The 13,825-nt window shown below is 44.7% G+C and overlaps 1 protein-coding gene across 3 annotated transcripts in view; it reads right to left on the bottom strand.

Annotated features, from left to right (window-relative positions):
- Positions 1 to 4,650: 4,650 nt before the first annotated feature.
- The window catches only part of ADAMTS14 (ADAM metallopeptidase with thrombospondin type 1 motif 14), a 168,317-nt gene continuing 159,142 nt past the window's right edge, over positions 4,651 to 13,825 (bottom strand). For 2 of the 3 annotated variants that reach the window (XM_019507809.1, XM_019507810.1), the window contains exons 19-22: positions 12,861 to 13,068; positions 11,315 to 11,444; positions 10,234 to 10,344; positions 4,651 to 6,928 (exon numbers count right to left, since the gene is read on the bottom strand). In XM_019507809.1, the coding sequence (XP_019363354.1) occupies positions 6,297 to 6,928; positions 10,234 to 10,344; positions 11,315 to 11,444; positions 12,861 to 13,068 (1,081 nt within the window). In that variant the 3' untranslated portion in view covers positions 4,651 to 6,296. Of the gene's footprint in view, positions 6,929 to 10,233; positions 10,345 to 11,230; positions 11,445 to 12,860; positions 13,069 to 13,825 lie in introns of those variants that run through there. The other variant, XM_019507811.1, reaches the window with a different exon arrangement.

Here is a 13,825-nt window from a genome sequence, read left to right as displayed (position 1 = left end):
GAAGCATTATCTTTGGCATCATAAGTGCATGCTATCATCCCTGCACACTATTAAAGAGTTAATAAATGTACTTCAATTAATGAGGGGTTAAGGATGTGCTATTTGTAGTTAGAAGAAGTCTAGGCCAGATTACAACGTGTTACACTCAAGCAGATCTGATTTTAATGGAGTTATTTTAGGTTTACACCAACTGGTGTGCAGAAAATGAATGAAAAAGCATATAACAATATCAGAAACCTTCATACTTTTAATGTGATCATTCTGTTATTGTATTTCCTGCTATGTCTTAAATGTTTGTCATGTTTTGTAAAAGGGTCCTCATCACATGTGGTTGTAGAGGGTAGGTGAATTAGAGGGACCATTACTAGCCAATCAAGTTTCCACTTTCATTAGGCCTGTTTTAGGCATAGGTATATCTCGGGCTAGGGAAAGTATGTCAGAGAGAGAGTGGATTGTATCAGCCTGATTCTTAAGATGGCATGTGCATGTGCATGTATTTATTTTTTCCAGTTAAAAAGTGTGTGATTTTCAACACCCCTAAGACAGACAGGATCAAAAGCAAGCACACCTATATTAATGAATCTGATCTTCCACAGCTTCAAAACCCTTACAACAAAAGTGAACCAGCTCTAATAAGCCAGGCAAATATTATTATTATTATTATTATTATTTAAGTAGCAGGCATAGTGTACTATGACTTCCTAATCTTAGGCTTACTTTACATACTGGCTTTAAGGAACTTGAGGGTATCCTCCAGAGTACAAAGCTGGGATTTTTGGGACTCATACTGACTCCACCCCGCATGCTCTCTTAGAGGGATTCTCTCAGGCATGCTCTGCCATGCCAACCCACTCCCACAAGGAAATCTGGAATGAAGCTGTGAAATGTCATCATCAATATGGTTGCTTTCAAGCACACTGGAGACAGGTCTTCAGAATAGCCAGGGATGTGCCTCTGGAGTTGCTTCACTGCTGCATTTCCAGCTTTTGCATGTGCAACTGGAAGCAAGTGGGCAGAGCATGCTCAAGAGAGTCCCCACCAGGAGCACCGGAGACCCGTATAGTTGGCCAACTGTTCCTATCTCAGGATCATGTAGACCAGTGTTTCTCAACCCATGGGTCACAACCCAAAAGTGGGTCACAAGAATATATGAAAGGGTTGTGAACAAACTTTAAAAATTGATTCTTTAAAGGAGCAAAACATGGGTAGAGCCAGGGGGCTGTTTGCTACTTAACTATTTACTGGGTCAGGACTGGCAATCAGTGTTTACAAATGGATCCTGGTTCAAAAAAAGTTGAGAACCAGATATAGACCATTCCTTACCACCGCAGCCAGCTATCAGAGTGCAGAAAACCACAGCCACCACAAACACTCAACATTGATGGGTTTTTTTCCTTCTGAATTAGAACATAAAACGGGCACGAAAAAGTAAAAGACAGCCAAGTCAGAACCATTTTCACTGCTCTCCACTCCTCCCAAAGGGCTCAATGGGACTGTTTTGGCTGGTTTCACACGTTATTGTTTGTTTCAAGGTTTCTTCTCCATTCATTCCTCTGAAAAACCTGGTGTGTAAAGCTTGCCATTCACATCAGGGGCAGACCTTTTTGCAAATGGATTTAAAATTAAAATTCTAAAAGCACTAGCCAAACAGCGGACAATAAGCTGAATATGAGCTAACAGTTTGCCCTTGTTGCAATGTAGGTTAACAGCATACTGGGCTGCATCAGTAGGAGTGCTCCCAGCAAATCAAGGGAAGTGACTATTTCTCTCTATTTAGCACTGGTGAGGATACATCTGGAGTACTGTGTCCAATTTTGAGCCCCCCACTACAGAAAGGATGTGCACAAATTGGACAGAGTCCAGCAGAGGGTGACAAAAATGGTGAGGGGGCAGGGGGACATGACTTAGGAGGAAAGACTGCTGGAGCAGGGCTTAGTCTAGAGAAGAGGAGACTGAGTAGAGATTTAATAGCAGCCTTCAGCTATCTGAAGAGGGGTTCAAAAGAGGATGGAGCTAGACTTTTCTCAGTGGTGGCAGATGACAGGACAAAGAGCAACAGTGCCAAGTTGCAGCAAGGGAAGTTTAGGTTAGACATCAGGAAAAATTCGCTCACTAGGAGGGTAATAAAATACTGGAACAGTTTATCCAGAGAGGTGATGGAATCTCCATCCTTGGAGGTTTTTAAGACCCAGCTAGACAAAGCTTTGGCTAGGATTAACTAGTTGGGGATGGTCCTGCTTTGAGCAGGGGGTTGGACTAGGTGACCTCCTGAGGTCCCTTCCAGCCCTAATCTTCTATGATTCTATGATTTAAACATATAGTTTCTATTTGCAGCATAACCTGAGGAAAAGTGACCCTTCTAGTCTCAGGCATGGATGGACAATCACATAGGACCTAGTACTTGAAAATGCCAAGTACCCCAGAACACTGTCCTCAACAGTGAAGTCAAGAGATCAGGACTCTCAGACTTTGCAAGAGGCATGGGATGGATACGATCTTTACTAACCTCAAACTGACCTTTAGCTCCAGGTGGTTTGCAGTCCAATGTCTGAGGAACACTACATATCAGCTGTTACTAACAGCCATGACAAGTCACAAGTCCCAGCTCTGGTTCCACTGCAGATAAATGGAGAATTCTCCTTCTGACTTAGGTAAGAGCAGAAGCAATCCCATGATGAATACAAACTTTGACAAAATGATGTCATTCTGTGAAAGATGTGGAACTGGATTCACATCCCAGGATAAATCTGCTAAATCCTGACATTTTCTTCAGAACCCTCCTTAGAACCTGGTATGCCAACGATCGTTCCTACATGATTCTCAGTAGCAATAATCCCTCACTGTCCTCCATCTGGACTCTGTCTTGACTCATTTCTTCTCTCTCTCTCATCTAAATTAGCTCCTGACCCTAAAAAGTGCCAAAAACTGGCAGGATTTTTAGAGAGCCTCTAGTTCTCCCCAAAGTCACTGAGACTTGAAGGCATTCTTCCCTTCTCTACAGAGCTAAGTACAGACTTAGAACTTCCGGGACAGAAGTTCAATAAACTAATTTAAACTAAATTAGGTAAGTCTGATACTATGTCCATCCAGGTTTATCTGAAACCAGTTTGGGCCATTTTGAAAGTGATTTATGTGCACTGAACTTCTGTTGTGTTACAGATTTTAGCCAGTTTCTGATTGCTTATACCAGTTTGTATGTAACTTCTGTCTCTAGTCCAGATATTCAGCACCTTGCACATCTTCTTCCTGTTCCTCAGTTTTGCCTGATTTCTGTGGCAGCAGAAGCAGGGATATTGTGAGAATGCACCGGTGGCCTAAGGATAATGGGCTCCATATAATTAAACAACCATTTAAAAAAACGTTGGGGCACCTAGCTTCACCCCACAATGAAGAGACAGGAATGTGTCACTAGTCCCTATGTTCAGCCTCCTTTCAGCCACATTTTTAAAGCTATATACTGGAATCACAGACTATGAACATGTCATATCTTGTACAGCAAGCCAAACTCTGCCTGCATGTCAGATATAGAGAAGGTCTGAAGTTGTGCTATAAATAGCAGGATTCAACCATGTGTTTCTAAAGTGCTGTGTAAATGTATAGTGCTCTGCACCTTACATTAGCATGCTCCACTCTCCCATGCCATGAAAGTGAAAATCTACAGGTGCTAGCTGTTTTCCTTTCTCTTTCACATCTAGTTGTAATATTTATGCCATTTTCTGCCTTCTTAATCAAAGGAAAATGACTTACTCCTTCTCTGTGATCTGTTTTCCTCAGTAGCTACTACTGGCATAAGCTCAGACATGGTAGTGAGGATAAGCAATTGGAGACTGAGGTATTTTGGTACAGAGACAATTGTTATACTTACAGGGAGGCTTTTAGCAAAATGTAAACAGCCACAAGGGCTACTCTTTGATATTGCAGAAGGCTCTGTCCATCACACACAACCAGTTACTGGCTCCAACTTCCTCAATGCACTCACTGTGCATTCAAAATATTTGTGAATTAAAAACCAAATTTGTAGCCACAAGGTATGTGGCATAGGCTTCTTTTCCCTATACCTGGCAAACAGGAAGACTGTGGGAGGCTAAAGAGAGAGAGAAAGAATCCATAAAATGAAATGGGATTGAAATTCTTCTGCCCTTACTCAATTCTTCTGAAGGCTGAGCTAGTCCTGGCCCCTGCACAGTGATGGTGCTGTGCACTACCCAATATATAACCTCACTGTTTTGGCACACAGCACACACTTGGTATACAACCAGGAAAATGGGCCTTGAGGACATGCAAGGAGCAGATATAAAGGAGAAGGGTCTAAAGCTCAGGAGTCTACTACTGGAACACTGGACCTGGTTACCAGTTCAAAGCTGGTCCAAGACAGTGTTGAATAGAAGTGTTTTTAAAATAAATGTGTGGCGTTTACCCCTGTTCTTAATGGATTTGTGCTCACATTACCACTGATTCCCATGTAAGAAGTCTCAATGCAGAGACCTTGGAGTGAATGTGTCTGGAGACCAGGTTATATACTGTCCCATTCAAACAAGGGTTTAGACACAGAGAAAAGCAGCCCCATAAGGCTTATTCTAATGCATCCAATACTATGGTTGTCCATGACCAGCAGTCTTTCATTAAAAAGGGAATAATATAAATATTTGATCAGGATGCAAGAAAGACACCTCATTTATTCCATTTCCTGGCAGGAAGCAATTCTCAGGGACCTCTTGTGCCAGAGACAGCTCCCTACAATAGAAGAAATTAGCAGCTACCAGAGGTGTCAGACCCATTCCTCTTCAGTAGCTCAGACCCCCCACATAAGAGAAGAGGAAAAACAAGAGCATATATAGACTGTGAGAACCAAGAACATGGCCACTGCCTGAGGACACTCTCATGGTATGGGACACTGAGTGCCATATAATTGAATGACCATTTCAAGAGCTTGGAGCCACTGGATCCTTTCCCTGACTACCCAACAAGAAAGCGATTGGAGCTTGCCTATAATTGCTATTTTCAGCTTCCTTTCAGATTTTTAAAGCTATGGACGGGGCCTGAGGCAGTACTTGGGCAGCTTTAATGATACCTGTGTTAACTACCTGATGCTCGACATTCACTCATTCTTGCTCCCATCCCTGTTGTTAGGAGAGTCCCTGATCTTCTCCCTATCCAAGTAAATCTTAGGTGTTTCATGCACACCTGGGTCACCACTGCACTTTTCCCAAAATTGACTGGGACCAGCACCTTACTGAACAGATGTAGAAGGCAAACTCTCACCCCCAGTCAAAATTCAAATGAAGAGTAAAGTGTGCTGTGAAGGAAGAGCCAAATGTCTCTAATCAAACTGTTCTACACATGGGCTACACAGTTCCTTTAGAAACATAAAATGTGTGTCTCATACTTAGTTAATCCCGATTCGCTCTGCAAATAACATCCCCACCCAACCCAACACTCTCCCCATTCTGTCTGTTCTTACTGGTGACTTTCCTTGCTATTGCCACACTAAATAGGCCCTGCAGACACACATGCAGGCCACCAGCCTCCAAAGGGTACCCTATGCAGATGGAAAGGAGGTTGTAAGTGCAATATAAGTAGCCCAAGGACCACACACTCCCCTCCCCCCCACTCCAGGGAAAGCAAACACACCACCACTTGCACAATGCACCACCCCCACCCCTCTCCCCAGCTGGATCAGACAGATGATAGCCCATCCCCCTGCCCTGCTTTTTGCATGGGGTCTCCCGAGTTCATATGTAGGGAGTACAAGTCAACATGGCCTTCCACTCTGCTTTTCACTGAGGTTAAGAATAGAAAAATATATTTGCAGCACCATTTCCCAAAGGATTTTGGGGTCCACTGTGGCCCTTGCTGCCTGGAGAATAGCAGCCGATGAGTGAGAGCTGAGCTGAGGAGTAAAGATCCTTATCTGGCGTGTTTTGTTTTATTGCTTGAAAAAGCCTCTTGGTAGCACCTTGGAAGGAAATGGCCCCCTTTAACTCAAGCTGCACTTGGAAGTAACCAGCCCTGGGCTACATAAGCTGTGTGAGCTCAGCCATTGTTTGTGGCTGACAAAGTAACCGGTGCCATTTCTTCCTTTGATCTTCTTTTTTTTTTTTGTCAATAAAGAATTAAAAAGTGCCACAGCCAAAAAAAATTATAAAATGAAGCCATTTTTCCTGTAGTTTTTTTTTTTTTTTTGCTTGCCTGTTTGTTTTTCAAATGTGTATCTCACTGATTCCCGAAAGCAGCTCAGAACCGTGGCAGCTCTGCCCCTGTAAACTGTCAGAGAGAGAGACACTGGGAAAACCATTTCATGTCACAACAGGGGAAGAGGTCCTGAGAGTGCCACTTGGCTGCTTGGACCCTGTAGTGTCCCTTCTCTGCTGCACTGCACCCTGGGAAGGAAAAGAGGACTCACTTTCACTCTGCACAACAGCAGAAGTTTTGCTCAAGGCAGTAGGGAACCAATGAAAAGCAAGGCTGCCTGAGAGCTCCCCAGAACTCTGCCCTGCTGCAGCCTGCCGGCTAAGAGGTAGTAATCTTGAGGTGTCCACGTATGAAGTACCACTGACTGCAGTGCCCCGAGGATGGGTGGCAATATTAACCCAAGTGGCTCCATGTGCAGCTGAACCTTCCATACTGGGAAGCAAAGCATAAGCAGCCTGGGATTTATCTGTCTCTTTGGCAGCCCTGCCTTTTATCCTCTGTGCGTGGTTCTGGACAGTAGGATGAACAGGCAACGCTGGAATGGGGCTGGGAAGGATGGTGTCGTCCTGCAATCCAGTCTCTAAAGCACCTTGGGCTGTGCTGGGCGGCAAGCTGGTGGCAGAAACCTTCTTACCACAAGACTCACAGCAGAGTTTGTTGTAGCCAGGGATGGAGCAGTAGCGAGCCAGAACTTCCATCTGGCAGAATATGGACTTGTCTCCAAGGCAAGGCTCCTCTGAGACAAGAAGAGTTATAGACAAGAAAGTGAGTATCACCCAGGTCTACAATGATGATGTACACAATGCATAAACAAATTAATAACAACCTCAAATTACAGGATATATGGTTTTTACATTATCCCACAAAACTACTTTCAGAGTGAAATCTCATTACATTTGGCATCATGCCCTGACTAGGGTCAGTCAAAAATCAAAAGATTCAAGGGTTTGTTTGTTTTTTTAAGTATCCCAAACTGGATAGTTATCTGACCATCTCATATGTCTAGACCTTGTTAAAACAGACTTTCTAGTTTGGGGCATGTCAGATGCACTTGCCTGCTCAGAGGAAGGTGTGAGAGAAATACAAAAATACAACTGCATTTAGAAAAACAATGTGCCATCCCCAAAGGTGTCACTTCACAGTATTAGGTTACACCCATTTCCAAACAAAATCAGGTAGTGCAGAGATGAACAAAAGTTTTCTTAAATGAACCAAAATGGTGAAATGTTTGGCCCAAGGGATTAACAATAGGATGCAAGACCTCTCACCATTAGGACATCAGCTCAAAAAGGAAAATAATTTAGATAAAGTTCACAAACTCCAGATGCAGCCTACTAAACATTTTTACTTCTGTGATTACAATGTCCAGTGTAATAGACAACAATTAATTGTAAACATAGCAACTAAATATAAGCAAATGACTCTGTCCTTTTTACTTTTGTAAATGAAGTTAGTCTGAATTCATATTAATAGAGACATCCATCCATTCAAAAAGCTGAAGCAAAGCTAGTGGAAGCCCACTCTCCCCTACCAGCCCCATGTCAATAGGCCTCTACAACGTTAAGGGGCAAACATTTTTAGGGATGAGAAATTAATTTATTCATTCAAGGTCTATTTCAAAGCTCTTCTAATATCCAGGAAGTCCTATTCACTTGAATGGAATGACTCCCCAGTTTAAAGTTACGCGTGTACTAAAGTTTGTTGCTGAATTTACACTTGGGCTAAGGCTCCTTGTCTTCCTCATTTCTGTAAAGAAGCAAACCTACTTTTGGGATCATATTATCAATAAAATACCAAGAATACCATTTGTTCTATTCAGCTATTGACATTTGCCCAATGATGAATTGAGACTATCAACTTGAGAATGGCCATTCAATAGCAACCTTCTATCACTACCCAAGTCAGATTTTAAATAATTTGAAGTTATGCATTCCCTCTCGCAATAATCTTCTGTAACAGGGGGTCCTTTTGCCTTTGACCCGCCCACTTGTTTCTGGGCCAATCGCTCACCTTCTCACCCGCCACGCTGGGATGATAATTAAATTAAGATGTTAATTAGGCAGGAGGCTGCCCATTTCTTGCCCCAATGCCAGGGAGCACTATTTGCAGCTCCGTTCCTCCCCTACACCACAGCCCAAGCCTCGCAGATGGTATCCACTAGTTGTTAATATCACCGGCCCCACTCTGGGCCCAGAATCCTCCAGTCTGAACCCCACCTGGATCCCTCCACTCAGGCGGCCTACTCTTCCCTCATTCAAGGCTGCCTAGCTCCCTGAGCTCTTCCCCCTTACGGGTGTGGTCCCCTGGGACCTTTGGCCACACTGGCCCTGGCCCACCTCCAAGCCAGTCGGGACCCCAGGCCCTCAGTTCTGGGTGTCCCTCACGGTGGGCCCCCAGCCCTTTGACCCTTTCCAGTCCTGGCCCCAGCATTGACCAGTCAAGGGATTTCAAGTCAGATTTTTGAGTCTATAGCCCTCTCTCTCTCTTGGGTCCACCTTCCTGACCCTTCTATGGGGTAACCCACCCAATTGTAGGAGCTGGGTTTATTAAGGCACCCCAACCCACCTTTCACCAGAGTGGCAACTGGCCTAGCATTCCCTGGGGGCTCCTGCACCACTGGGAGCACCACCAGGCCACCCACTCCTGGCAGGGTGCAGTTTTAGGTCATGCCCAGGACCAGGAGCCTCCAGACCATCCCCTACAGCTCCTGCCCTTACCTCCAGAGTCTTACATGCAGCCTTGCAGCCAGATGATGTTACTGCCTGGCCTGCCAGCAGCGAACTGTTCTGGTTATATAGGCAGCCAGAGATCTAAAATATGGCTGCTGCAATCAAGGACCTGCTGGTTGTTTGGCTGAGTCCTTAAAGTAGCAGGTGCCAACAGTGCCTTGCCACACCATCCCATTTCTTTCTCCAGCATACTTGAAGGCAAGGACAAGGCCATCTGACCTAGCAAGTTACTGTCCTTTGAACAATGTTAAGGCTTTAAAATCCATAACTGTGTTTATGAAGGGGAGAAAAGGGGGAGGTGGAGAAAAAGGAAAAATACTCTGGGCAAAAAACACTGGAGTTTGGGTGAGAGAGAAGTCTGTATCATGATGGATCCCCTCAAGTGAGTATTCCAGCAATAAGCAGTTGCATTTCTGACCCAGAATTGGGGGACTGTTTTGGAAACAACTACTCTCCTGTTTCCCTTTCAGTCTCCTCGCACCTCCCTCTCTTGCACCTCCCAGAAGCAAGGTGTCAAAGCCAGAAATCAGACTGGTGTTATCCCTGTAGAATATGCCAGTGACAGTCGAGGATCAGCAGGAAGGATTAAGAGAAGACTGAAATGAATGTGAAATGGGGGAAATATGGAGATGAGGTAAGTATACAAACAAATAACAGTAACCAACATTTTCCTAAATTAAAGACCTGGTGTCCATTATGACAGACCATTTCAATAGCACGTTTTCATTCTCCTAGGTATTAAGTCAATCCTTGCAGTTGAAAGGCCACTAGATGGCATCCCTATTTCAAGGTTGGAAACAAAAGTGAGCAAGGACACAAAGGTGATTTGAATTTCCAGAGGGAAACCTCTGGTAAGTTTGGGCAGTAGCATAACTGAGTGGGGGGCATAGTCCCAGGCATGGCCTTTGTGCAGGAGAGGAAGAGTGGGGTGCAAAAATCACTGCTGCTACAGCTGCCATTTAGCCACCTCACCTCCCACCACAAACAGCATCATCCACAATGGGGAAGATGGTAGAAAAAAAGAACAAGGCAGGGAACCTATACCTCATTACTCAAGGGGTTGTTTTCTCAACACTCAGTTCAGGGGAGTGTTGAACAGTAATCTGCAGGACCAAAAAGGGTGGTAGTAATCTAATTTTCTCTGTTTAGTTATTTCCACCCAGAAATACATTTGATCTTGGAAGAGGAGAACAGGAATGTTGGTAGTTTATAAACTTTTTATAAGCAGAATCTTCTCCTGTGTGATTCAGGTCCTCACTTAAGCAGTGAGCAAAAAAAGACATGTCTGATCCTTATAAAGAGGATTACTTACTTGAAGATACCTTGTTAACGGGATTTTTGGGCCCATCCTGTGGCACCCACTGTACTTTAGGAGTCACATGATCACTGTTGTCAGCATTCTCTGTAATACTTAGTAGCTTTCCTGAATGCGGAACAAGGTAAAAAGTGTTGTCATCATGATTACCTAATAAGAAGCATTTCCAAAACAATACAAGGGGGGAGGAGGTATCCATGCAATACAGACTTTTCACCTCTAAAGGAAGAAGTCAAGACTTAAAAGTAACTCATGTTTTGGGGTGTCCCAGTTGTTGAGTGTTTAACTGAAGACACCTTAAAAAGGAAAGTGATTTTCAGAGAGCAGGTGCTAAGCTTTCTTTCAATCAGACCCCTATGAGGAATTTCAGGCCAAGCACCCAAAAGCCTTTTAAACATCCTGGAGTTATATTAAAATAAATGTGCTGGTGTCACCTTAGTCTCTAAATATTCATATCACAAAAGTACTCAAAAATATTATATGGCCCCTACTTAAAAAAAGGACAGAGACTGAAAAAACAAGGTTCTGTAAGTCCAGGTAATGAATATCCCATAGGTTAATCTTTTCTTTGCTGGTCCTCAGGGTCACTTGCTGGGCTTCCATGATTTAATCAAGAATCCTCTGAATCTGATGGAATGTAAGGGCTGAAGCCCAGATACTTAAAAGTAGGTGCCTAACTCCCATTTCAGAATATGAGCTGTAAGGCATGAAGACCTGGGCTTCACTGACTATAGTACAGTCAGAAGCACAGCAGACATAGCCTCTATTGACAGGGGAAGCAGCTGTTTTAAATTGAAACAAACTGGAATAATCAATACCCACTATTTCATTAAATGGATTCCAACTCTTTAACATATATCTGACTCTTTAGCATATATATTGTAATAGCTTCTCTCTAGGCCTCAGTAAGTCAATTACTTCAACGTCTATAGCCTTACAACCCAGCACAGCTGATCTATATAGGTGTAAATGAATGGAAAGGGGTCCAACTTACTCCACCTTACTGCTCACTTCTGACTTTGGCTCCTGACTGACTGCAGGAGAGTCTGCCCCAGTGAAATTTCACCTTCTCTCTCACCTGGGCATACCGGCATTTTGCAGACTTGGATGGTTGCTGGTTTCTCACCCTCACACTGACCAATGCTGTTGTCACTGGCTTTGCATACCACCTGGCGCTGCTGGATACCTTCTCCACAGCTTACTGAGCACTGTACCAAACCATCAAGGAGAGAAATACATCAGTCAGTGATGGAGGAAAAAGCAGGGAGGGATGTACTGAAATGTATTGCATGTGAAAAAAGGCTACACAAAAGAACATTGTTTGCAACTGTGCTGTGCACCTCTCTAAGGTCATGTATGTAAATGTAAACAAAACAGCATTCAAAGTGCTTCTTATGAAATTTATCCTCTGGCCTGGACACTGCTAGAACTTTCAAGATGACATTAATCCCTATTTGATAGAAATATTCCTGCCTTCTCAAACACTTAAGGTGAACTAAATGCCAAGTATTTTCAAACATGCACTCTTAAGGTAGCCACTGGTCAGCCTTTAAAAAGGACTTCCTTCCCCACCCCCCATCCCTACTCTGCCACAAATTTCTCAGCTCTCCAGTGTGGGGAGAGAGGTATTTATCCTGCCCACTTCCACACACTGATCTGCCTCTAAAGAGATTACATGGAAAGCTACTTTACTGTTATTTTTGCACAAATCCTAGTAATAAATGCCATCAGCTGTCCATGCTATTATCTAGTTAACTAACTCATGTGCTTCTTCCATCAACACACAACAAATATATTCCTCTCACAGATCTCAGCCCTTACAGCCTGGTCCAATGGGAGTCTTCCCATTGACTTTGCTGAGCTTTGGATCAGGACCTTAGTGCAGGGGTGGCAAACTCACCCAGCTCTGCAGGCCGGATGAGGGTTACTGAGCTGATCTGTTGGTTAGACCAGGACCTACTCCCCATGTAGCACTCATGGTGCCAGGTCCAGCCTGTGTGCCATGCGGCAAGCATCTGCCCTGGGCTCAGTGTGCATAGAGCATGCAGGGTGCCAAGGGGCATGTGCTGCCCATGCCGTGCAGACTGCACTTAGCACTGCAGGCAGCCTGAGTGGGGGTCGGTCCAGGGTGCCACACGCAGACTGCACTCCAGGTCCCCTGCGCTTCCTTGGGCTTACTCCCCATGCTATGTGTAGGGCATGTAGTGCTAGGTCCAGCCTATGTGCCACATGCAACACACAGGGATGAAGCATGGGATTAATCCAGTAACCCTCAGACTGTGTGTTTAACAACCCTTCCTTAGAGTAAACATGTCTCTTCACAATGTGACATGAGAAGTGTTGTTCGAACATCCTTCCTGACAGTGAAAAGGCTCTCAGCAGCTTCAGAGCAAGTGATATTACCATGTTAAAACTGGAGTTGCTCAGCCAGGCTGCCTGCCACCAACAAGCCCTGTTTGGTGGGTGTAGTTTGGCAGTGAAGACTATGCAAAGATATGAGCAGCTGCTTTCAAAGTGAGCATCAGGTTTATGAAGTGTTTTGGACAACGTAGATCAACAGACCTTGAAATAAAGTGTTAATACATATTTGTCCTGTGCTCATCACAGAAGCTGAGGGAACTCACCTGGGACCAGGCCCCAGTCCTCCACTGTGCTGGACAGGGTAAGCGGTTGCAAGGCCTGCGTGTGTCAGGGCGCTCTCCTGTGCAATACTTGGTGTGTACCGTCCGGTTCGTGCCATTCTGGAGGTGTTGGACACACTGCACAACCCTCATCTGAATGCCCAGCTTGCCACAGGATTTGCTGCAGGCTCCCCACTCTTCTGCCAACCAGCTGAATAATGAAAATACCACTCTGTCAGCTTGTTGAAGGGGAGGACTTTCTGGTTGGCAGAACCAGAACACTAAGATCTCTCTGGAACATTGAGATCCAAGTTGTACTGAGGTGAGGTCTGCGCTTTGACATTACCACTTGCAGCACAGTCTCCAAACTAAAAAGTTAGATCTTAGAATCATAGAATCATAGAAGTAGGGTCGGAAGGGACCCTGTAGATCTTCAAGTCCAACCCCCGCCTGGGCGGGAGAAAAACTGGACTCAAATGAGTCCAGCCAGGTAGGCATCAAGCCTCTTCTTAAAGATCCCCAGGGTAGGAGCCAGCACCACTTCCCTTGGAAGTTGGTTCCAGCTCCTAGCCGCCCTAACTGTGAAGTAGTTCTTGCGGATGTCTAATCTAAACCTACTCTCCAATAATTTGTGTCCATTATTCCTTGTTATGCCAGGGGGCGCTAGGGGAAACAGTGTCTCCCCCAAACCCTTCTGGTCCCCCCTAGTGAGTTTATAGACAGTCACCAGGTTCACCCTCAGCCTTCTCTTGTGAAGGCTGAACAGGTTTAGGTCCCGCAGTCTTTCATTGTAGGGTCTGCCCTGTTGTCCCCAGATCATGCAGGTGGCCCTCCTCTGGACCCTTTCAATGTTGTCCACATCCCTCCTGAAGTGAGGCGCACAGAACTGGATACAGTACTCCAGCTGTGGCCTGACCAGCAATGTTAATGCTACCCTCTTTTGTATATACATTATGAAGCCACTGTCC

The sequence above is a fragment of the Gavialis gangeticus genome, unplaced genomic scaffold (genome assembly GCF_001723915.1).
Source record: "Gavialis gangeticus isolate Ggan-Ray unplaced genomic scaffold, GavGan_comp1, whole genome shotgun sequence".
NCBI classification, from domain to species: domain Eukaryota; kingdom Metazoa; phylum Chordata; order Crocodylia; family Gavialidae; genus Gavialis; species Gavialis gangeticus.
The sequence above is the reverse complement of the archived record's forward strand: the minus strand, read 5'-3'. Positions and strand labels throughout refer to the sequence as shown.